Genomic DNA, 23707 nt, shown 5'->3' on the forward strand with positions numbered 1-23707 from the left:
AAAATAAATGTATAAATAAATGTAATTTACATTATTTGATTGCTTTCAAATCTTATGAATAATAACATAAGTAATAAATATATATATATATTTTTCACAGTATTTTCTCTTTTTATATTAATTGTAACAAATTAATTAAGAAAAAGTTTATTTCATATGAGACTATAATACAAGTTCAACTAGTTTATTGGTATATTGTATGTTATTTTGTAACAACATAATTTTTCATCAATAGAAACTTCGCTAAGAATTTTTTTTATCTTCACCTGGTTTCTTACACTCCTTTGATTTTGGGTTAACATTCAATGTGGAGTTCAAATCTTGCTGACAATTAGAATATGCCATACCTAATCCAAAACCAGCTCCAGTTATAACTGGCCATTTTCTTCCTGAAAGATATTACATTGATATCTATATATGTCTATAGAAAATGATATGTATGCATTGATTATGACACTATTCCTGATTTGAAAATAAGTGATTATATTTAACCTATCATTTCACATGTGTATACGTTAAAACAGTTTCAACAGTAAAATTGAGGGTTAAAAAAAATCTATGATGTAAAATTGTAAAACAGCATTTAACAATATTGAAAGTATAATTTTACTCGCTGTTTTAAGTCAAAAATTTAGCTTTCTTTAACTTGTAACTGTATATCCATTTGGATATTAATTTCAAAGTATATAAATTAACTTCATGACTGTATAAAGTAAAAATCCTTCTTAACACTAGAAACTCATATGAAAGTTTTCATGTTCCAGAAGTGTTAAATTAATTAAAGCTTACGTTTGAAAAAAAATAATGAAAATACTCCTCCAAGAAGAACTCCTCCTCCTGTAAAAATGATATTATTATTTCAATATGAAAGAAACTCAATACTTTTTAAAATCTACTAATGATTAGAAATATTTATAGGATATTTACCAAATTTAAAAAGAGCATCCGTAAAACAGCGATCCCATTTTCGTCCAATTTCATCCTCAGCCCAAGTAGCCATTTTTCTATATATATTAAAGTGGATCTATAATATTGGCTGTTATGTCATACATCAGTCCATGACCGTGTTACAAAATTCTATCAAAACTGCGATTATTTTTTAATATGGCCTTAAAAGAATTTCGCTATTTCTTTAGTTAATGATATTTTCGTTGTTAATACAGGTGTAATATAATTAAGTAGTATATGGTTTCCATTTCGAGAACATATGCAGGAGTATATAACGTCCTACTACATGATATTACAACAGAATATGAATATTATGTTGTAATTTCATGTGTAAACTGTGTTTATTTGAAACGATACATTTATACTATTTTATCTTATAAATTTGTTGATTTTTATGAATTTATTTTTGCAAATTTCTCAAATCTTTCGTGGCGCCACAAGTGCCTACGATGGTCAGTGCATCCTCGATCATGCTCGGCGTGCCTCTAGGGAAAATGGTGGTCTAAGCCAGCGGAGGGGAAGGTTTCCCCACCACTGAATATGACACTCGAGCCAACAGGCATTATATCTAATTCACAGGAGACATTTTTTTATTTTCTTAATTAAAGCTTTAAATCAATTCTGAGGACACTTTTCCTATGTATCTGAGGTCGTACAACACTTTAATTTACAATCTAAACTTAAAAAAAAAAAGAAGACAATATCATTACCGATGCAAAGTAAGTGAAAGTAAACTTGCCTAGGGAAAATGGCGTTACAGGGGAAGCAGAAATCCTCCAAATCTTAATTTTGACGATAATAATATTAAAAGTGATTTGGGAAAAAGGATAATATAATTTTTAATGAATGTTATAAAATTTAGTATATAGTTAAGAAATATGAATATAATATTAATTCAAATATTTCGCAATAAACGTTCTTTCATTCCTGGACTCATCAGTAATGTTACTTGTTAAATACATATTATATAAAAAAAGCGGTCTCAGAGGAATATATATTAAAATAGATAATTTAACGAAGACGTTTGAGAACTAATAATTTCAGCAGATCTGAGCCGATCCCTCTGGTGACGAATTTAAGAAGTGTCACCACAATGTTATCGATTAATTTTTTAAGTACCTCTGAGTCAGTAAGCAAACGATCAAATAACATTAATAGGAAAGTGAACAATATAAAATTATTAATGAGGTTCTCATTTTTTATTGTGCTTTTCATAATAACAACCAAGCTTCTATCGCCAGCTAGTGGAAGTGAGTCACTGGGAAACCCTTATAAAATATTAGGTGTTCACAAACGTGCCACCTTACAAGAAATTAGAAAGGCATACAAAAATCTAGTCAAAGAATGGTAAGGATTCGGTTAAATATTATGCTGTTTCTCATTAATAAAATGACGTATCGTTTCTTTAGGCATCCAGACAAAACTGACCATCCTGGTGCAGAAAATAAATTTGTAGAAATTACAAAAGCTTACGAGGTAAAATTGTTATCTTGATAAAAAGCATCAAATGTCAATGATTGTTTTTTTAATTGAAAATTTATATATGTAGATTTTAACTGATCCAGAAAGAAGAAAGAAATTTGATAACCATGGTATCACAGAAGAAAGTGTCTCTAGGCAACGTAGAGATAATAGTCACTTCAACAATGTCCTTGATCCTTTGGAAGAACTGTTTGCTGGAAACTTCAAATTTCATTACCAAAATCGAGACATTTCACTTTTCTATAAGATGAGCATTACATATCGGTATGTATTATTTTGTAGATGTATATGTGATGGGATACATTATTGTAATTTGCATATGTATGGTTCTTGCAGATCGTTTGAAAATGTAATTATACCAAAAACTTATCGCACACCATATATGATATTATTTTATTCGGATTGGTGTTTTGCTTGTTTGCAAGTAGAACCGACATGGCGGCGATTAATTGATGAATTAGAACCGTTGGGTCTTGGTTTAGCAACAGCCCATGCCGAAAAAGAATCTGCTTTGGCAAGGAGGCTTGGTATTCATTCGTTACCGTGTCTTGTTGTTACGATAGATGGTCGTAGTAGTGTTTACAAGGAATCACTCTTTAGTATTCAAAAAATTGTTGGTACGTTTCGTTAACTCGTTAACATTATCGCATGATAGAACCACAAATTTAAATAATCCCTTTGTGTTTCAGATTTTTTACGAAACAAATTTCCATATAAATTAATACCTAGCATAAATAAAAATAATGTAGATAATTTTCTCTCAGGATGGATAGATAATCGAATTCGAGCTTTAATATTGATAAAGAAGAATCCGTAAGATTACGATATCTATTTATCGCATTTTATTATAGAGATCGTGTTGCATTTGGTTTTGTTCAGGTAAAAATGTTTTTCTTATTTTTAACATACAAACTGTTGGAATTATTTAATTTTTTAATTACTTTCATTTCACAGATGGATAAAGCAGAAACAGAATCTATTGCAACGAAATATAAAATTTCAATGGATTTAGATACTTTATTATTATTTAATGAAAATTCTGAGAAACCTATGGCATCTGTTAGCATGAAGGATATATCTAGCGATACAATGCACAATGTGATTTCAAATAACAAATTCCTTGCTTTGCCTAGACTTTCGAATCAAGCGATGTTAGATTCTGTTTGTCCACCTGAATGGTTAAGACCTCAGAAACGATTGTGTGCTGTTTTAATATCACAGCAAAATAGTCCTCTTCATGATTTAGCAAGACATAAATTTCGACAAGCAGCTTTAGAATCATCTTACAGGTAATATTATTTTAAATATACGTTGAATTTGAATTATAACATACCATATAAAATTCAATTTATAGCACTGAACGTGTTAGATATACGTACGTGTTTAAGGATACACAACCCGAATTTGTATCAGCATTGTCAACAGGAGAAGGCAGTCCCCTAGAACCTTTGTTACATATTGTTATTATTTGGAGAAGGGATGCAAATCATTTAAAATACGAATGGTTACCTACCGATTGGATCGAAGCTGCTCAAGATGAAACTCAATGGAACGAAACGCGCCAAAATTTAGAACAAACCATACAAAGATTGTTGCGTGTATCAGAGGCTTTGCCCTACGCTGCAGTTGTAGGAGAATTAGCGGATGAACATGCACAGGTATATTCCTGGGAACAAAAATAAATTCGGTATTAGGATGGATTTATTTCAATCCTGTGCTATATTACTGATTTCAATTTATCACTTCACACAGGGTACTGTAGATAAACTTATAGGCAAAGCATTGTTAGCTGTAGATTATATTTCGGATAGCCTTACTAAAGAGCAGATATTGCCTTTAGTGTCGGTAATAGCTACTCTAATGTTAATTGGTGCTGCAGGATATGGAATGTCATATTTAGTGTAAGTATATAAATTACAAATTTATCTAAACATTATGTTATTGAATTCATTTTTCCATTTTAGGAAATTAGAGGAAGCAAGTGTTCAAGCTGAACGTGCTCAGTGTAAAGATAACAGTAAGGCAACACCATCTCAACCACAATTACGATTACATGAATTACGAGCAGAAAAATATAATGGTTTAGTTCGATTATTAAAACCAGGCTGTAGAACTATTATATTATTAGTTGATGTTCAAAGTAGGCTAAAACTATTACCAGCTTTTCATAAAGCTGTGTGGCCTTATAGGTAAGGTTTTTGTCATTATTATTTAAATTGTTTTTCTTTTTTTTTATAGCATTTAATGTTTCGTTTGATTTTAGAAAAAATAAAACCCTTATGTTTGGACATATGTCTCTTGAGAGAGGATTAGATTGGTATAAAAAACTGTTATCCCTCACTTTGCCAGAACAGAAGGAACTAAATATTAATGCAAAAAATTGTGTGGGAACTGTGTTATCTTTAAATGGGCACCGTAAATATTTTTGTATGTACCATGCTAAACACCCAGAATGTATTAAAGGCAAGGGTTCGAAGGTACATGTATATTTTTAAAAGAATTAATATACCAGTCGTACGATAGTTAGATTACGAGGTAACATATTTTTTATTATGCAAATAGAGGATAGAACGAATGACGAAACAGTTAACTCGAAGAACGGACGATGCAGAAGCTGGCGCATTTATTGGCTTCGACAGTTCTAATGAATCTGACCTCTCCGAAGATGAGGTACGCAATAGATTTTCATATTTTATACTTTTTTATTATAATAGTTGGAACATCTGGATTGTTTCTATTATAGAGCGGAAATAACGTTTTATATCAGGACAACCTTTTGGATGGTTTACCTATGTGGTTGGATAGATTATTTGAAGGGTTAACACATCGTTATTATGTAAACTATTGGCCCGAGTTCACTGCCAAATAAATAAAAGCAGGTATACATTCTGGTAATGTGTATACTTTTTGCAATAGGAAAAGGGATCCAACTAGTCAACAATATCATATGTCATTTTAAACTGTTCTATATCTTTCAAAGGATACATCTTTAATTTCATGTAAAATTAAGACATTCATTGTACATGAGGTATTATTCATGAATCTACTCGCGATTTTCTGTACCTATCAGGTTTAGGGATTCCGTTAACTACACTTTAACAGAGATTTTGTAAAATATCATTGTAATTGATCAAAATCTTATAGATCCAAAGTTACTTTCTTTCCATTGGTTTTTTGCGAGTAACGATCATCCTTGTAACTTTTAATATCTCGTAAATAATTCTAGTCGATACCATTAAAGAGATACAACAGTATTTATATTATTACATGTCTAAGTAATAGACACTGTATATTTATATATTTATAATGTGTCGATGTCCGTTCTTTCAAGGTAATCTACACTATGATATGTTATTATTTTTATACCATTATGTTACAGTTATTTTTACTCCTTATATTACGTACAAAGATTGATAAAAAATGTTTTTAAATTATTTAATTTTAATATTAACCCTTTTAAAACAATTTATCCTTTTTTCTTATATAGTTTGGATTTTATTTTCAAAAATTGTGTTTGTTTTACAATATTTTTATTAAATGAAATATTCGATCAAATGGTATGAAAATTTAAAAAAATCATATATATTTTATAACAGTCTATCAAACTTTGTATGTATGGCATTAATAATTAAAAATATATTTTTGTTTTTGAATAGATATTTGTACTATCTTATGCATTTTCTACCCTTATGTTTTTATTTAATTGTGCAGATTCACAGAAAATGTATCTCTCATCTCTTTATCTCTTCATTAACGTAAGTTCTAAATGAAAATAATAACAATAATGAATAATAAATAATAATTATTACGTGCTTTATACAAGAAATATGCAAATTAAAAATAATAAATGATTTATAGTTAATGGAAAGAGAATAACTAATATTCTCATATTAGGATAATACTATTAAGTAGCGTAAAAGCTAGTCCCTTCTTCAGCTGTATTTAAGGAATCTATATCTTTGAATTGTGTTTTAAATAATTATAAAATGTTAAGTCATCGCATAAGTAACGTCATTCTTACACTCAAATTAAGAAAGTATGAATGATAACTTCAGATAGTTATTAGTTGTTAATATGTTAAGAATTATTTCGATATAAACGGTCATTTTTATATTTAATCATCTAATAGTTTGTTCTAAAACGAATTATATTATAATAATATTGATTTCTTATAAATGACAATACATATTATTACCTACCTTTTTTGAAAATATATTTTTTATATTAAAATTTTCCTTTTATATATAACAAAATCCTAAATAATCTAAACATTAAAATAGTATAACTTATGAGATGACTTTATTTGTACAAAATTTATGTTCACTGTACCTCAGTCATGTTTCATAGAATTATCTTCGGATTTTTTAAGTGCATGAAAAAAAAAACATAAAAAGTTGTTTATATTATGTATACATTCTATGAAGATATTTAAGACATACTGAAATAAAGATGTGTAAAATAATTAATATATTATGTTTTCTATAAAAATAAGTTTATCGTAATACCTAGTTAAAAATCCAAAATGTTCCATGATCTGTAGATAGACATTGAAACGCTAAATAAATATAAATTACAAATTTTTCATTATTAACAATTATGCTATGTGTTCAAACAAAACAAAAAAAAAATAAATAAATAAATGTCGGTAACAATAAAACTTATTCAAGTTAATTCTTTGTGATTTACATACATAACTTCTTATGCATCGATTCAAAATGTATGGAATGATCAGTTAAATGTTTTAAAACAATTATGTTATGGAATGAAAATTTATTGCATCCACAAGTTTAATGGTTCCGCTGTATTTCTGGAAATACCTCATACGTCACAACTTCAAAGATATCCTGTAACAAAGAAACTTAGGTAGGTGATAAGCAAAATGTAATTTAAAAATTATTTTGAAGATAACTTACATAAAATAATTGTTTGTTTAAATTAGTATTTTGTAAAGAATCAAAGATTTTAATTGCACCACGTTGAGCACTTTGCGCTCCCACCAAATTTGTTAAAACCTCAGGTATGTTATTGAGAAATTGTCGTCGAGCTTCGCCTCGGGTTTTTAATTTCTCCTCGTCTGTACGAATAACTGTCTCTGATACTAGATGACCATTTGGCCACCAAGATTTTGTAAATAACTGTATGTAATAATGTAACATTGGCTCTGAGAATACCCATGCAATCGTATCTCTGATTTGTCTAAAATATTACATTTATTACATATTTTATATCTGCTATTAAACAACTTCCAAGTATTGTACCTATTAATGGTTCGCCCATAAGTAATCTGAACGAATGTGATTAAAGAACGTCGAAGCCAGCGGAACACTCCCCGTAAATCAAAAATTTCACCCAAAAGTGCATAAAGAGGTTCTGCTATCGCATCTTTATTAACATGCATAAATCCATCCGTTACTGTTCGACCACTGTCAGTATCGTCTAACAATAATGAATAATCTTCTTCGTCTTCTTTGTCACGAAGTTCATTGCTAGATCTAAAATAAATAAGTATTTTACATTAAACTTTTGTAAATACGTGCGGTATAATATCTATAAGTATATACATACGTTTTGAATAATGTCGATAATGAAAAACGAGATTTTTTAGGAGAAGGCGGAGCATATTTCAGATGTTCAGAACTCGGACTAAGAAATGTATATAAAGCCTCGCTTTGATTCAGTTTCTCATCCTCTAAAATAAACTAAAAATATTGAATATACCAGTTGAAAAATTCAAGTTAATATATTCTACTGTGCTGATGAAAACATTAAAGAAAATTTACATTTAAATATTTCTGTATCTGTATCTTGGCTTTGTCCAAAGTATTTTTATCGGATTTTCCAAAGAATTTCAATGGTTGCGATGGCAATTCTAAGGTTTTTACATTGGAGCATAGTTGACGAAGCTTTCTGTGAAGAACTTGAAAATCTTGTAATTTTCGTAACACTACCCAACCGCTACATATGCCTTCCGTATTATCCTCATCTTCTGCCATATGAACAACCAAGACAAAGTGTGGGGATTCTCCATTATCTGGCATCTTTTAACAATTTTTTTCTAAATTAGATTGGTTTGTTTTAATAATTAAGGATTATTCTTTAACAAAAAGAAAATTATTTTTTTCCTATATAAATATATAACGAAGAATAGACAAATAAGAAAAAATAATACTTCTGCACTTTGTACTTCTGCTCTCCAATGACCCAAATGTTCTGCCCACATTTCAGTGTGCGTTAAATGTGCCTCTAGTTGTCTTTTTTCACTTTGCAACCATTCAACTTCCTTAGCCAAGAAATTTAAAACCTTACATTCAGGTTTCAACGAAGACTTAAGCGCTTGCAAAGCTTGCATTTTGTTATTTAATTTTTCTTGTAGCTGATCCAACTTACTACGAGCATAGTTTGAATGTTCTCCAACAAGCAAAGATATATTTTCAGATAAAGATCCATTTACTATACGATGATCTTCTGTTAAATCTAAATGTATATATATATAAGTGATCATTTAATTAAATAAGTAATTTCTATATTAAAAGCTTCTTAATTACCATCTGTTCTTTCATTAAGTAATGCTTCTTGCATATTTTTATACTGTTCACTAACGACAAAAGACGGATAATATTTTTCCTCCAAAGTTTTGACAACGTTATCTTGAACTTCATAAAACACATGAGGTCCTATGTCACCTAACAGAAAACTTTCCATCTTCTTGCGAATAACTCTATCAACCTTTATTTCAGCAGTAGGCGAGGTAATATAAGTATAAAAGATTTCTGTTCCTAATTGATGCCAATTGGATTTATCCGCATTGCGCAGCTCCTGTACAGCTGCCCAATATCCAATTAAATCTTGACTAGCAACTTGTTCAAGAAATTGTGATAGGTATCGTCGACCTATTACATTATCTAAAATATACTGTAGCGGTAAAATCTTTTCTTCTGTAATCACCGCTGAGTCAGTAACGTCGCTGGCCTATAAAAAATTGCCGTCAAATATAATTATTATCGATCTTTCGTTGAATGAAAATAGTTTTGTAACCTGAACAGGATATCCATTCCATCCTAACGATTGCATATGACATTCACACATATTTTTAGCGTATGTTAGTTGGCTGATGTACCTCTTCAATTTTCGAGCTTGAATCACATCAGATTTTCCGAATGCATTATTGTCTGGATCTAAACCTTGCGCTCTTTTAACATTTTGTATTGTTGTAGCTTGCATAATCTCCGTAACGATATTGTATCTGATATGTTTAAGTACTTCTAAATCTTTGGAACTTTTGATCATACGGATAAAATCTTCAAACGATTCTGCGTATTCATACGTTTTCCTATGCATTGCTTCCGTTAATTGTTGCTGATCAATATACATTAAGATCTTTTGATTGATATAATCAGGATCTGTTATTAAGTCTATTGCTGGTTTCAATACTAAAATTATATAAAAGATAAAGTGAAGTGTAGATATTTATATAGTCTCGAGTAGTCATTGAACTTACTTTTACATGCAAGAATTTCTCTCAATAAATACTTGATCGGCGCGAGCGAATAACAGTGCGGTAACAAAAATAAAATATACAATTCGCTAACTTTTCTTAAATAATCTAACTCAGATGTAGATGACATTAAATGCGCTGATAAAATAAATACTGGATCTTCACCTTCTGACCTATTTATACATAAAAATTATATTTTGTTACATTTTGTTTAATGTGTAATAATCCAAAAGATTTAATCTCAACTTACGAAGCAGTTTGAGCAATCCTAATTTTTTCAAAATGAAAAGTGATTTTATTCACTATATTACAAGCAACCAGTTTTGTGTGATCCACTTTTGATAAACGTTCGTGGAGACTTTGAATTGCTCCCCATATGTCTTGTTTCATGTTATCTATTATTTGATCAGAGTTGAAAGCCAATTCGCTTAACCACAAACCAACAAAATCTTGAAAAACTAAATCCAACAAGTTTTGCAGTGCTCCATCCACCATGCGAGTGAACACTAATGGATAACGCATATGTCTTTTATTATTTGAAGTTTTAACCATGTATCCTTTCTGAAATAATAGCATAGCTTAGTCAGTAAGTACATTGTCAAATAATAAATTTAATAAAGAACAAAGATAGATAACATTACTTTTTTCTTAATTGTCTGTAATCTTATCTATCTTTAAGTAGACAAAGCAATCTAATGTAACAATCAATCTACAGATAAACAATAATTTACCATTAATAAATTATGAAATGCATCCATTTCTGCAACTGTTTTTATGGTACCTGCACCAGTTTGGTGTTTCGGTGAAAGTGCAATGTTTATAAACAGTACAATTAAACATCCCATAAAGAAACAGGATATGGTTAGTAAACAAAAAACATAGCACCATAACAAATTATTCCAGTAAAAGAAAGCAGTTATAACTGGAATATATAGAATACGAGTCGAAATCATGATATATTTTGAGTTTTACTGCCTGACAATGAATATTTAGTATTCAACTTTGTATTTGTAAAACTGTTTCTAGCTATGATGAGCAGTAAACGTCAACAATACCGCCATCAGAAATCACAAACTGTACTCATTGTCATTGACTACCAGTTACCCAGTTACCAGGTCGTGAATTTGTGCCTGTAGAAGGCTACAGTTACTATGTACTTTCAAAATCTGCCACGAATCGAGGGCACTACGGTCGTGGTATACAGAATTCAGAATTGCAAATCTAGTTCTCGTTATTTTATGGTATATACACAAGCTGAGTTTCCCCGGGAGCCTACTACAATCTCGTATAGACAGTTGTTTGTGGAGTGCGTGCGTTTGATGGGTTACCTTTTATGGTGATTCAAGTAACAAGAAAACATTGGTCAAACTTGTAATGTTTTAACAACAAATCGGTGCAGGACCTATTAAAAGAAAAGTAAGCCTTTGAAACGTTTTAGCTGATATTTTACTTGCGGTCTTAATATCCAATTTCTTCGTTTATAAAATGATTCTACTTTGTAAATATAAAGATGACGGCATCGTTTTGAATGAATAAGCGGTCTGTTTTATATCGTGGATACTTGCAATTTAAGGATATAAAATATATTCAAAATATAAATGAAATATGTTTTCAAACTTTATAACGAAATGATTTCTCGATTAAATGATACGTAAAGTATTATTTAAAATTAAAATTAATAGCGTGGGAGATACGGCTTGGCCGCACCTCAGACCTCCGATACATTTTATTTCTTCATTTAGGAAGGAGTTAATTACATTTTAAGAATGTTTTTTTTCTTTAATACTAGTTGTAACTACATTCTAAATGTTTCAAATGTAAAATATTACAATTTTTTTTATGTACATACATAAAACAAAATGTTAAATTAAAATCTAATTTTTTATTTAAATCTAAACATCAATTGTATTTAATTATAATTTTATATTTTATTAATTTTTTATTACTCAAATAAGATAAATAGAATGGTTTAATCCATTTATAAATATCTTGCTCACTGATATGTTATATTTACAGATGAAGTTAATATTTTGTCCCAATTTTTAATAATTAACAATTTTATAGTTTTAGATGTTCTTAATTATAATATGAATCATTACATGCACTATATTTAATACTTCTTACTTTTAGAAGATAAAAATAGACGGTGAGGATATATAATTTAAGAATTTGATGAGTCAACAATTACTGGAATATTACCTCATAACTGATTTCTTATTCCCAAAAGAAATTTCTGTACAAAGTTACCATACAATTGTCATAATTTTTGTTATTATTTTTATTTGTAAAAATATATTTTCTATGCTTATAATCTATAAAATTTGAATAAAGCAATTATATACTGTTATTATTTATTTAAGTAAAAAAATTAAAATAGAGTTCATATTTATATAAACAGGATGTTTGGCAGCTTAAGATGGATTATAGCAATAATAATTATCACGTCTGTGTTATCAAGGGCAAATTATGCCCCTCCAGAAAGATTGACTGGGATGAATCCTTGTATCAGCAAACAAACGTGTCACGAATGCATACAAACACCGCATTGTGCTTGGTGTGCTGCACCGGTAAGTTTAAATTTTTTAATTCTGTTATAAATTTTATGTAATAAATATGTTAACTTGGTTATTTTTTTAGAAATTTTCTGAAAAACGATGTTTTCTACCAAATATAAATACCAAAATATTTGCAACATGTCCAAGAAACTACACATGGAATCCGGACAATGTTTTCAGTATGATAAGACATCGTAATTTAACAAAAGGTGGTTATACCAGTGGCGGCAGCAGCAGTAGTTATGATTATTCATATATGAATTCTAGTTCATTTAGCGGTAGTTCACAATCTAGTATCAACAGTGGCAGAAGGCAGGAAGCTGTACAAATTTGGCCCCAAGAAGTTAATCTGAAACTCAGAATAAGTATGTTGTTATAATTTTGATAGTTTTCAAGAACTTTATATTTACAGTTTTATAATACATTGTTATTTTCAGACGAAGCACATAGAATGACCTTTGCTTATTCGCAAGCAAAAGATTATCCTGTTGATCTGTATTACCTTATGGATCTGAGTAAATCGATGGAGGATGATAAGAAAAAGTTATCAGACTTGGGACAACTTTTAGTAGAAAGTATGAGTAAAATTACAAGCAACTTTCGTTTAGGCTTTGGTAGTTTCGTGGACAAAGTTGTAATGCCTTATGTTAATACAATGCCAAAATCGCTAATAGAACCGTGCGATGGCTGTGCAGCACCGTATGGTTATAAAAACATTATGACACTTTCTCAAGACACCAGTCATTTTGCAAATCTGGTGCGAAATGCTTCGGTATCTGGTAACTTAGATGCGCCAGAAGGAGGATTCGATGCTATTATGCAAGCTATAGTCTGTAGGCGACAAATTGGTTGGCGTGAAAAGGCTCGTAGACTTTTAGTATTTTCTACGGATGCCGGTTTTCACTATGCAGGTGATGGCAAATTAGGTGGAATTGTGAAACCAAACGACGGTGAATGCCATTTAGATGGCACCGGTCTTTACACTCACTCATCTTTGCAAGATTATCCAAGTATTTCTCAAATCAATTTAAAAGTTAAGCAGAATGCTATTAATATTATATGGGCTGTCACTGAGGAACAGATAAACGTTTACAAAAGATTGACTAAACACGTAGAAGGATCATTTGCTGGCAAATTATCAGACGATTCAAGTAACATTGTAGAATTAATTCGAGAACAGTACGCTGCAATTTCAAGTTCTGTCGAGATGAAGGATACAGCCAGCAGTGCTGTAAAAGTGAAATATTTTTCAAAATGTTTGGGTTCAGGACCCCTTATCGAAACTTCGAAATGCGACGGATTGAAAGTTGGAACAAAAGTAGAATTTACTGCTGAAATTGCAGTTACAAGCTGTCCAGAAAATAGATCTGAATGGATACAGAAGTTTGACATATATCCAGTAAGAATAAAGATATTCACATTGTTGTTTATATACGATTAAAAATAAGAAACATTTTAATTTAAACATATTAATGTTATCTAGGTCGGTATTAATGAAACGCTTACTGTAAATTTGGAAATGTTGTGTGATTGTGAATGCGAACGCGAAGGGGCTATGTATGAAGTTAAATCACCGGAATGTAATGGTGTAGGAACCTTGAAATGCGGTATCTGCGAATGTTACGATGGATTTTTTGGGAAACGCTGCGAATGCAGCCCTCATCAAGAGATGACCGGATTCGATAAACATTTCCAATCTTGTAGGCCTGATAACACGTCCCTTGTAGATTGTTCAGGAAGAGGAACCTGTGCTTGTGGTCAGTGCGAATGTGAAGAAAGAGAAAACCGCGATGAAGTAATTATATATTTAATTTTAGTGTAACAATTTAATTCTCACATATGTATATCATATCTTTCTATCTATTATTATATTATATTATTTTGTTGCAGTTAATATCGGGTCACTTTTGCGAGTGTGATAATTTTTCGTGCGATCGGGATCAAGGTCATTTATGCTCAAATCATGGGACTTGCGAATGTGGCCAATGTGTTTGTCACGCAGGATGGACTAGTCCATCTTGTAATTGTAGATCTTCGAACGAAACTTGTATTGCACCAGGAACTACGAATGGATTATTATGTTCAGGACACGTAAGGCTCGTTATTACGATAAAAGAAAATTTACCATATTTTATGAATTTAATTTACATTCATCTTTTACTGTTTAGGGAGACTGCGTATGCGGTGAATGTTTCTGTCACGAAGAAGGCAGTACAAGGTACTCGGGCAAACATTGTAACAAATGCCCGACGTGTCCGAGTCGGTGCGAAGAGTTAAAAAATTGTGTATTGTGCCAAATGTATGGCACTGGTAATTTTACCGACAAAGAAGAGTGTGCAAAGAATTGCAAAGAATTTGTACCCGAACCAGTCGATACCGTTATACCAGATGTCGATCAAGACGAAGTTTTATGCTTCGGTATTGACGAGGATGATTGTAAATATAATTTCGTTTATTATTACAATGAAACGAATAGCTTAAAAGTACGAGCTCAGAAAGAAAGGGAATGCCCACCGCAAGTTTATATGCTCGGAATAGTGTTAGGTGTAATAGCGGCAATCGTTTTAATTGGGCTCGCATTATTACTTTTATGGAAACTATTGACAACTATACACGACAGGAGAGAGTTTGCAAGATTTGAGAAAGAAAGAATGATGGCAAAGTGGGACACGGTAAGCATTTTCTTCTTTTCAACGTGATACCTTTAAAAATGAGATCATCTACTATAATTTATTATTCTTTTTCTTTAATCAGGGGGAAAATCCAATTTACAAACAAGCAACTTCAACATTTAAAAATCCAACATATGCTGGAAAATAAAAATATTAAGAATGATCTCTTTCTATCTCTCTACTGAAAAAGTTTATTGTATTGCAGTAAATTGTTTTCATATATTTTTTTTTTAATATAAATTTTAAACTGGTTAATATTTAAATAGTAAACAAAAACTTTACTATGCAACAAACAAAGCTTTAGCACTAATTGGGATAGTTTTTAACATTGTAATTTGTAAGTATTTAATGGAAACTAATGTTGCAGTATGAAATATTATCAGATTATTATCACTAAGTACGATATTATAATACTGCCATATAACTTAGACTGCTATGTATGAATGTGTGTGTACGAGTGTAAATTATGTATACAATGAAAACTTGTAATGTAGGAATGAATACCTGCATAGAAGTATGGTAACACAATGATTTGAGGATGTACAATCTCAATGTTACTGTGACATTTATATGCAAGTGCCTTTTATCTTATGACAAAAAATGTTTCACGTAATTTTTTAATTATCTTTTTTAAAATGAAATTTATAAAATATATTAACATTTTAAAGAACTTCATTGACGCCAAATTGCCGATTCAGAGTGCAATGAATTCTTCTCTTAAATATATTTATTGAGATTTTTGATACATTAATATATTTCAGACAGAAAAGGGATATAAATAATAAACATTCTAATATGTGATATTGCAAGATGTAAAACGTTTTTTATGAATGTGTTTTGAAGAATGATGTTTTCTTCTTACGTCTTCCGTATTTTCGCACATTTTTTAAATTTCATCATATATTGATTTAAAAATGTATGTAAAAAATTGTATAAATGTAAAAAATAAGAAAGTGCATAGTAGTAAGTGTAAATCATTTAACAATTGCTGAAAAACGGACATTTTGCGTTTCTCTTCTAAATATCTTTATAAAATATTATACATGACTGAATACTTATTTTTTTCAATATACGCAAATGGAAATACAATTAACAAGAAGTTAACGCATTTAATTAAAATAATGTAAATCAATATTTTAAGTTACTAAGTATTGGAAATGAATGCTTCTGTTATGTATTAATAATTTTCAATTATAGTAAGATGTGATTTTCAGCTTCTATGAAACTTATTAAAAATGATACGTGCTAAAATTGTTTTGGATATAAATAATTACTCCGATTTATAACAGCTGTATTTTGAAATAATGAAATAATAGACTGAAATAATATTAGTCTATCTTGCGATCTATCTTGCAAGATAAAGTAAACAAACATATTGTACTATCATGTATTTGAGAATACACATTTACCGATAATATATGTATATTGATTCCTGTAGCTTTTGTTCCTATTAGCATCCTTTATCAATCATAAGTAACAACATTTGATAAAAAATAAACAAAAAACTAATTTATATTAGCATAAATTTTCTTTCACTATTAGTATGTAAGCAATTACTACTTATTTCATATTATGTGTAAAAAGGGTTTCACCCGTTTAGAAGTTAAATAAATAAATTAATTAAAAAAAAAATCATTTTTTGCCCGACGATAAAGCGAAAACCTGTGATTTCGTAACACTTATCGTTTCCGTTTTCGTAAAAAGAAAGACAATCACTCATTGTATGTTCTTAACCTTTTAGCATTGGAATTTTAAATGCACTTAATCACAGTAGGTACTGAAATATTTAATCAAACTTCCCATTACACGTATTGTAAAATATTCTTTTAAACAATATTCAACGGTTAAAGATTATTGAAACAAAAAACAAATATGTATTAACAATAATTCATTAAGATCGGTACGAAATTGTGAAAAATAAACAAAAATGCTGTCAATCATAGGAGGATGAGTAAACTGTTAAATAACTAAAGAATGAAATACATGTAGTTTCATATTGAACAAAGAGGCAATGGAGCACCTGGTCATATGTTATTGACAAAACTAAAATTTAAAGATTTACGCAGTTCCATTGTAAGGACGTAATACACGTTGTGGCCGTGCAACGGCGTCTCGCGTCGCAGCTGTCACGTGTTTGCAGTCAGCGAAGGTAGGGTATGCGAAATAACACTTGAACGCGTACGTACGTCATTAGAAGGATAACAGACGCAACGTAACTGAATATCAGAACATTTAAAAAATCAATTAGGAAGAAACAAAAGAAACCCTGTGATTCGAAAGAGGGTGGTCCGAAAGTTTAACAAGAGCGAACGCGAAACAAGTGCAAGGATATATACATACACATAAATACATACAATCGGTACTTATCTATTTTTCTTTCTCTATCGGGTGACATTCTCTTTCTCCATCCCGCTTATATTTCATTCATTCGTTCTTCGTCAATCTTGATCCTCAGTTTTAGCAATCTGTCCCTTTCGTTTGAATTTTGTTTTCTTACGCCTCTCGCTTTCCGTTCTTTCCTTCTCTTTCTCACACGTATCTGTCTCTTTCTATCTCCTTCTCACTCCGTTATTCGAGGCAAAGCAGAAGGAAACTCCCGTTCGTTCTCAAAACTCTTAACTCTCGTTGTCACGCGCTAAAAATACTCCCGCACAGTCTTCCGAGGGTGTACCATGCCAAAGGAGTACAGGAATTAGGACGACAAAAGCAGCCAACGTCGACCTGGAACTGTCATGGAACGACTTTCAAGAGTGGCATGTTATTTCCAATGGATGAGAAATGCGACATTTCGTGATACGAGTGAGGTGACTACCGAGGACAAGCGTAAAACTATCGAGGTTGAACAATATCGGAATGTTGGATGCAATTTTGAGGCTTCGAGACGATTCTGTGGTATTTTGGAGAGTATTCTTCTTTGGGAAAATTCGGTAAACAGTATCTCCGTCGTCATCGTATTCAACATACTGTTTTGGTGAGTTTACTCAAGTCCGACACGGTGTGCGTCATTTATCAGCTATATGCGTTACGCGTGATTTCGCAAAATTATTTTGTGACTGATTTTCTTTCTTTTTTATTTTCTTCGTTATACCAATACGCATTATGTTTTTAATTTTCGTTTGGTTTACAAAATAAAAATTAAATATTTTTTATAAAATGTAATAGGCAATTATTTGATATTTTGCAATCTTCAGGAATCTCCAGGAGTATGATCAGAATTTGTTCAATATTCTTTTTTTATTAATGCAGTTGTAAAAGAAGTATCGAAACAGTTGTACTACAATTTATCTCGTAATGCTTTTGTAAGCAATCCGTCTTCTAGGTCAAGGTTTGTTAAAGCGTGTGCGCTTTGGTATTGGATATCGTTGTAAATAATAATATTAGTGTCAAAGAGTTACGATAATAATTTGCATTTCTCCGTACGTGTTTCTTCATGATAAGAAAAAGTTCACTTCCGTGACATTATTTACGTAGATACATAATTACGAAAATAAATTGATACGCGGTCATTGATGATTTTCCTCTGATTTGATCGACCCAGTAATATTAAAAGCGTTCTTTTTTTGTAATTATACGCATTCATAACATTAGTATTTATTTACATACTTTATAGAATGAATTGCATTTTTTCTATGTTTTTCACTGGAGATCAAAAGTACTAGCCTAGATGGCAGTATTGTTGATAATTAGAAAGTATAATCAGGCGTTTAAAAATTTTTAATCATAAATTATGCTATTATTTCAATTAATACATTTCTTAATTATTTTAATGTACAATAATGAGATGTTATTATAAATGTGAAAAAATATGGAACTGTTGTTAAATTTTAAAACATAAGTTATATTACATTTACTATGTTAATTTGATGTTCTTTTTACAGGGGTATTATTGTATTAGAGGTACGTGGCTTTGCTGCAGCCAGCAGTGCTGCGCTGGTCATTGTCCTTTGCTATAGTACCTTAGAAGCTCAAGTTCAAAAAGAAAATAAAGCATTGGATACATCGACGTAAGTGTTTAAATTTTCAAAAATTATATTTACATATTTTGATCCAATTTCATTGAAGTACGCATAATATCTTTCTAGATCCTATGCAAAAGCAGAGCAAATAGAAAAAATAGGAAGAAGAGTAAAATCAGTAATTCATAGTTTGAAACAGTTAAGAAAAGATCAACCGGGAGTGGTAAAGTTCTATTGAATATTTAAATATTTTTAAAATGTAAATAGAATGTAGTTAAATGATTAAATGTTACTATATTCATTAATTGAAAAATACAAACTTTAACATATTTAAAATTTGAATTCATTTTAGAATGATACTATACCTTTAAATATTAAAAATGATTGTAGTTTTGCAGTGCTATATGTTCTCTATCTTTGGGCCTATGGATTATTGGTCGTACTATAAATGGTGTACTTCTTGCATATACAATTTGTATGAGCATTCTACTTGGACCTGCATTGCTGTTAAAGCTCCCTAGCAGAATATCACACAAAGGTAAGTAATACTGTATTAAATATTGAAATATTTTATTAATATTCATATTATAATAATATTAAAATTAAAATTAAAAATCAAAATATGATTAGAACTTAACATGATAATTTAGGAACATTATTTCTTGTACAGAATGGGATAGCGAAATTGAAGAATTTTTACCAGCGGTAACTGAGGATAATCTTCAAGTTCTTACAAGAGCAGGAGAATCAGGGGATCAATCTCCAACACCAACCAGTGTGTTATCTGATGCTCAAAATGGTGTGATTTAATATCGAGTATATTTTTCGGACACTGTTAAAAAAAAATATATATATATACATAAATCATTCCTTTAATTTCAGAATTTTTTAATGACGAAGAACTTACTGGTTTAAAAATGCCATCGCACGAAGATGGCAGTGCCGACGATATAGAAGTCTCGGAATTAGAGCTTAGCGCCGAAGAAAATGATGTGGATGGTATTAAATTTCAAAGTGCTCATTTTGAAAAAGGATCATCTTCTGAAGAAGAAGCGGAGCTTGAACCTACATCAAGAAAATTAGTTAGTCATAGTGATGAGAGTGGTAGCGAATTCGAAATAATTGACAGTCAAGAAGTTGATAACATAGATCTTGCATAAGATTCACAGGTATGTGAAACTGTGAAGTTATTGTTATGCAGAGTAGAATTAAAAGTAAAACTGATCGTTAAACGATAAAAAAAATTAATGATTAAATATATGTTAACAAGGTAATAATTTAAGCAACTTAAATTACTTGGTTTAGATTTGAACTACCTGCTTCAGTTCATGAATATTTGTGCAATGCAACTATTTTCTTTAATAAATTCGCGAAAATCTTTTATCACTAGACAAAACGAAGATAATTATCTCGTGAAATTTTTAAACTTTCTAAAAAATACAACGGTGTACTTACATACACTCGAAGTAAATGCACGAAGTTGTACATACTATGTACAATAAAGAAAATCATTTTGATTTTTATTTCTGATATATAAACAATTCTTAGTGTACATAAAAGTTTGAATTTAAAAATACTTTTGAAGAAAAAAAAGAAAAAACGAATAAATAAATTTTTGTTTAAATATTATTTTGACCTTCATGGTCAAAAATAGTTTTGTATATACGTATCAAGTACAGGAAAATATTTAGCTGTAAATTATAATTAAGGAATTAGAAATTGTAATGTTCATTATGCAGCAGGTAGCAGTTGGATAAATATAATAGTATTTGCTCTGGTTTTGATATTGTAAAACATGTTCATACAGAGAACAATTTAATTTATCAGAAACAAACCGTTAATATTTTGTAAATAATATAGTTTGATTTAGTCCAATCCAGATTAAATAGTGAACAGAGCATAAGTTGTGTACATGAATCAATAGCCTGCTAATAATTAGAAATAATTTGTTCATAAAATGTGAGAATTTCAATCATAAAATAGTACAATCTTAAAATTTATTTAAATAATCATATTTTGTTGTACGATTACTACTAAAAATGATGTCACTTGTGTAAATAGTTTTATCGATACTATCTGTATAGAGTCGTCCATGAATCATTTGTGACGATTTTTTAGCTGCTTCTGATGGTTTGGCGAAAATGTTTTAAATAAAAATTTTATGGTTTATAACAAAGAATGAATTGCGGTAAAAAGATTTTCACATTGTTTTATATAAATTTATACATTTTAAAATATTATCGTGTCAGTTTTACCCAAATTTTGCAATAACTATTATTCCATTTTACATGTAACACTTTACATTGGTAAAGTACAAACATAAGCTTTAATGTGTACAAATAACATATACCGAAAACCAAAAAATGAAAAATTAGGTAACACGTCGGAAAATTGTGCTTAAGAAAATAATCTAATCTTCTTTAATTTAATTTTGAAATATTGGAAATAGTTATTTTCTAGTCATAATCTACTGTATTATAATACTTTATATAAAAACATGTATAGTTTTATACAATTCTAATTTATTTTTACAATTCTATTCCATTTTAAAGGAATACGTGTAAATGGTATGTATATAAATTGTACACAAATATAGAAACAGTATTTTTGAAATTTTCTTGCAAAATTTGAGAAAAATTGATTTATATTTTTTTAAAATGTAATTTTAACTTTTCTTTTGCCTTATTTTTATTTTGTGTAAGAAATCTTACGTTAAAAGTAAATTTGCTTGTCTTAAATAAAATATGCATCTTTAATTTATTTTAGTAATTTTTTTTTTTATATGTACTTGCTTGCATGTGTATGTAGCATTAAATTTTTTGAGTACACAAATATATTTTTATCTACTTTTTATGTAGATAAAATCGTGCGAACATGAACGAATTTGTTTTTTTTTCTTTAAATTTGCAAAATGTATTGTGATAATAAAAGTGTTAATAGAGAAAATAGAAAGATAACAGAAATTGTAAGAATTTGATAAAATATCAATATTGTAAAGTTATATATGATACATACATAACTGTTCTATCCACAACATTTTTATTGTGTATATACATCATTTGTGCTTTCAAGTTCATTAATTTCCATTTTTTCTTCTACCTCATTGTTTATATGAAGTAATGTTTGTTTTTCATTATAGATTTTTGACACATCTTCCTTTCTTTCTAATGGTTCAATGGGTTGTGCGTTTTTTCTTTCTGGTAACACCTGCAAAAATGCTTCTTGCCATGTTTTTCCTTCACTAACCCTAAGCAAAATTTCAAACACTGAAAAATATACATGCCTAAATGTTAACATTTTAGTCAGTAATATTTTAATCAATTAATTAACTAAATTGTAAGTAAAACATACCATGATCAACAGTTAAAACCTTTCTAGCTTTCATTTGTAAAAATTTATCTAGAGGTAACCGGCCATGCCTCACTCCAGCCTGTACAGCTAACTTATGGCAGAGACCCTAAAAATATAAATGTAATGTAAGAAGACTTATGGGAATTAAGAAAGTTAGCTTACCTTATGACTATTATGATCAACAAGACCACCTATAACGTACAAACAATCATGTTCCAGATGAGTGATAACATTTTCTGATTCACTAGTAAGATATATGATTTTCTCTTTTGGATGGACATTCAAGTATGATTCCATATAAAATTTGACCTACAAAATGTATTTGATACATTTTTAAATGTAGATTTTGCTAATTTCATATAATAATTTGAACTTGTTCAAATAATAACATACATCCCAATGTTCGTATCCATTATGCCTTTCCATATTTGTCTTTGATTTTCCATTAAAACTTGTAAGTGAAAATTGCATTGGTGCAATAGCACGTCTGTTTAAAGTATAACATCTTAATATTTGCTTAGTCAATTTTGCAATATCTTTGTCAATCATTAAATCATCAAATGACAAATCAATAGTTATTCCAATTTTACATGTACTATCTGCCATTGTAATTCTTTTTAAAGCTTTTCTAGATGGGCCAAGGTCTATATTATTTGCACGAGCAAATGCTCGTTTTTGCCTTGCTTTTTCTCTTTCGCGTAATCTGTAAAATTAATATTATTTTTAATCAGCAACGTTATTAACATTGGCAATATTACAATCATAACCTTAACAATGTTATTATAAAATTTTATCCCAAAAGGTTTATGAATTTATGATAATTGTAAAGTAAAAACCTTATCTCCACCTTTCGTTCCAACCATTTTTCTCGTTTTTTTACTTTTTTCTGCTGACGTTTGCTTAAACTTGGATTTATTTCTAATAATTTTTTCTCTCCATTGTAACATGCTTCTTTATCACACATGTTCACATATTGTGTACGATTTTCTACCTTTTCAATGTTACTTATATCCTTTTCATTTGCCATGTTCTTATAGTTTTTCTAATTAAATGTTTGAAACGCATTTAAAATTACTTCAGTCAATGAAGTATATATAAATAACCTCTTTTATGACTGATATCGCTATACACCAGGCTCAAACGGTAACACATAGCTTATCAAACAGAGTGGGGGAAGCCTCTTGAAAGCGCACAATTTTCCTGCACGAGCAAACTGTGCTAACCAATGTAGAGGTTATAAACTTAAGA

At 29.8% G+C, this 23707-nt stretch overlaps 6 protein-coding genes across 7 annotated transcripts; 3 read left to right on the forward strand and 3 right to left on the reverse strand.

The window, feature by feature from the left end:
• Positions 1-131: 131 nt before the first annotated feature.
• Positions 132-1339, reverse strand: LOC114873352 (MICOS complex subunit Mic10-like). The gene is made up of 3 exons (XM_029181592.2): positions 928-1339; positions 790-837; positions 132-389 (listed from the first exon to the last, which is right to left on the reverse strand). The coding sequence occupies exons 1-3, from the start codon at positions 998-1000 to the stop codon at positions 244-246; spliced, it is 267 nt and encodes an 88-aa protein (XP_029037425.1). The 5' UTR covers positions 1001-1339; the 3' UTR covers positions 132-243.
• Positions 1340-1767: 428 nt separating this feature from the next.
• LOC114873351 (dnaJ homolog subfamily C member 16) lies at positions 1768-5916 on the forward strand. The gene is given in 13 exon segments (XM_029181591.2): positions 1768-2295; positions 2358-2424; positions 2498-2694; positions 2767-3047; positions 3120-3224; positions 3227-3309; positions 3385-3719; positions 3785-4088; positions 4183-4331; positions 4395-4619; positions 4694-4907; positions 4993-5100; positions 5174-5916. Coding segments are annotated over 13 exon segments (2448 nt in total). The 5' UTR covers positions 1768-2041; the 3' UTR covers positions 5300-5916.
• A 299-nt stretch (positions 5917-6215) lies between these two features.
• On the reverse strand, positions 6216-11077 carry LOC114873373 (sorting nexin-25-like). The gene is made up of 11 exons (XM_029181630.2): positions 10657-11077; positions 10176-10486; positions 9929-10098; positions 9466-9860; positions 8976-9399; positions 8600-8904; positions 8211-8468; positions 7996-8129; positions 7689-7922; positions 7344-7626; positions 6216-7274 (listed from the first exon to the last, which is right to left on the reverse strand). Exons 1-11 carry the CDS (start codon positions 10876-10878, stop codon positions 7218-7220), a joined length of 2793 nt encoding a protein of 930 aa, XP_029037463.1. The 5' UTR covers positions 10879-11077; the 3' UTR covers positions 6216-7217.
• A 134-nt stretch (positions 11078-11211) lies between these two features.
• LOC114873374 (integrin beta-PS) lies at positions 11212-16589 on the forward strand. Its single transcript, XM_029181632.2, has 8 exons — positions 11212-11341; positions 12324-12492; positions 12563-12845; positions 12918-13879; positions 13964-14275; positions 14371-14571; positions 14649-15152; positions 15235-16589. The coding sequence occupies exons 2-8, from the start codon at positions 12325-12327 to the stop codon at positions 15298-15300; spliced, it is 2496 nt and encodes an 831-aa protein (XP_029037465.1). The 5' UTR covers positions 11212-11341; position 12324; the 3' UTR covers positions 15301-16589.
• A 750-nt stretch (positions 16590-17339) lies between these two features.
• Positions 17340-21287, forward strand: LOC114873375 (reticulophagy regulator 3-like). Its single transcript, XM_029181633.2, has 7 exons — positions 17340-17511; positions 17808-18123; positions 19031-19156; positions 19235-19331; positions 19499-19646; positions 19779-19907; positions 19991-21287. The coding sequence occupies exons 2-7, from the start codon at positions 17885-17887 to the stop codon at positions 20266-20268; spliced, it is 1017 nt and encodes a 338-aa protein (XP_029037466.2). The 5' UTR covers positions 17340-17511; positions 17808-17884; the 3' UTR covers positions 20269-21287.
• An 841-nt stretch (positions 21288-22128) lies between these two features.
• On the reverse strand, positions 22129-23491 carry LOC114873376 (tRNA methyltransferase 10 homolog A). 2 transcript variants are annotated; one of them, XM_029181635.2, is made up of 5 exons: positions 23296-23491; positions 22853-23162; positions 22622-22768; positions 22460-22565; positions 22129-22355 (listed from the first exon to the last, which is right to left on the reverse strand). In XM_029181635.2, the coding sequence occupies exons 1-5, from the start codon at positions 23484-23486 to the stop codon at positions 22273-22275; spliced, it is 837 nt and encodes a 278-aa protein (XP_029037468.1). In that variant the 5' UTR covers positions 23487-23491; the 3' UTR covers positions 22129-22272. The 2 variants fall into 2 exon arrangements, with proteins under 2 accessions (XP_029037468.1, XP_029037467.1); XM_029181634.2 differs by having other exon boundaries at positions 22129-22374.
• Between the last annotated feature and the right edge of the window lie 216 nt (positions 23492-23707).

This window comes from Osmia bicornis, chromosome 11 (genome assembly GCF_907164935.1).
Source record: "Osmia bicornis bicornis chromosome 11, iOsmBic2.1, whole genome shotgun sequence".
NCBI classification, from domain to species: domain Eukaryota; kingdom Metazoa; phylum Arthropoda; class Insecta; order Hymenoptera; family Megachilidae; genus Osmia; species Osmia bicornis.

What these genes read in the sequence shown, in the direction of transcription:
- LOC114873352 (XM_029181592.2), bottom strand. Translation starts at nt 1,000, where the DNA reads ATGGCTACTTGGGCTGAGGATGAAATTGGACGAAAATGGGATCGCTGT. An exon ending in GGATGCTCTTTTTAAATTTG is followed by an intron (nt 838 to 927) that starts GTAAATATCCTA and finishes TCATTTTTACAG; the next exon opens with GAGGAGGAGTTCTTCTTGGA. An exon ending in TTCATTATTTTTTTTCAAAC is followed by an intron (nt 390 to 789) that starts GTAAGCTTTAAT and finishes AATATCTTTCAG; the next exon opens with GAAGAAAATGGCCAGTTATA.
- LOC114873373 (XM_029181630.2), bottom strand. Translation starts at nt 10,878, where the DNA reads ATGATTTCGACTCGTATTCTATATATTCCAGTTATAACTGCTTTCTTT. An exon ending in CAGAAGTACAAAGTGCAGAA is followed by an intron (nt 8,469 to 8,599) that starts GTATTATTTTTT and finishes AATTGTTAAAAG; the next exon opens with ATGCCAGATAATGGAGAATC. An exon ending in TATGGGCGAACCATTAATAG is followed by an intron (nt 7,627 to 7,688) that starts GTACAATACTTG and finishes GTAATATTTTAG; the next exon opens with ACAAATCAGAGATACGATTG.
- LOC114873374 (XM_029181632.2), top strand. Translation starts at nt 12,325, where the DNA reads ATGTTTGGCAGCTTAAGATGGATTATAGCAATAATAATTATCACGTCT. An exon ending in TAATCTGAAACTCAGAATAA is followed by an intron (nt 12,846 to 12,917) that starts GTATGTTGTTAT and finishes TGTTATTTTCAG; the next exon opens with ACGAAGCACATAGAATGACC. An exon ending in AGAAGTTTGACATATATCCA is followed by an intron (nt 13,880 to 13,963) that starts GTAAGAATAAAG and finishes AATGTTATCTAG; the next exon opens with GTCGGTATTAATGAAACGCT.
- LOC114873375 (XM_029181633.2), top strand. Translation starts at nt 17,885, where the DNA reads ATGGAACGACTTTCAAGAGTGGCATGTTATTTCCAATGGATGAGAAAT. An exon ending in GAAAAGATCAACCGGGAGTG is followed by an intron (nt 19,332 to 19,498) that starts GTAAAGTTCTAT and finishes AAATGATTGTAG; the next exon opens with TTTTGCAGTGCTATATGTTC. An exon ending in TAGCAGAATATCACACAAAG is followed by an intron (nt 19,647 to 19,778) that starts GTAAGTAATACT and finishes TTTCTTGTACAG; the next exon opens with AATGGGATAGCGAAATTGAA.
- LOC114873376 (XM_029181634.2), bottom strand. Translation starts at nt 23,486, where the DNA reads ATGGCAAATGAAAAGGATATAAGTAACATTGAAAAGGTAGAAAATCGT. An exon ending in GAACGAAAGGTGGAGATAAG is followed by an intron (nt 23,163 to 23,295) that starts GTTTTTACTTTA and finishes TTAATTTTACAG; the next exon opens with ATTACGCGAAAGAGAAAAAG. An exon ending in GGTTTTAACTGTTGATCATG is followed by an intron (nt 22,375 to 22,459) that starts GTATGTTTTACT and finishes TATATTTTTCAG; the next exon opens with TGTTTGAAATTTTGCTTAGG.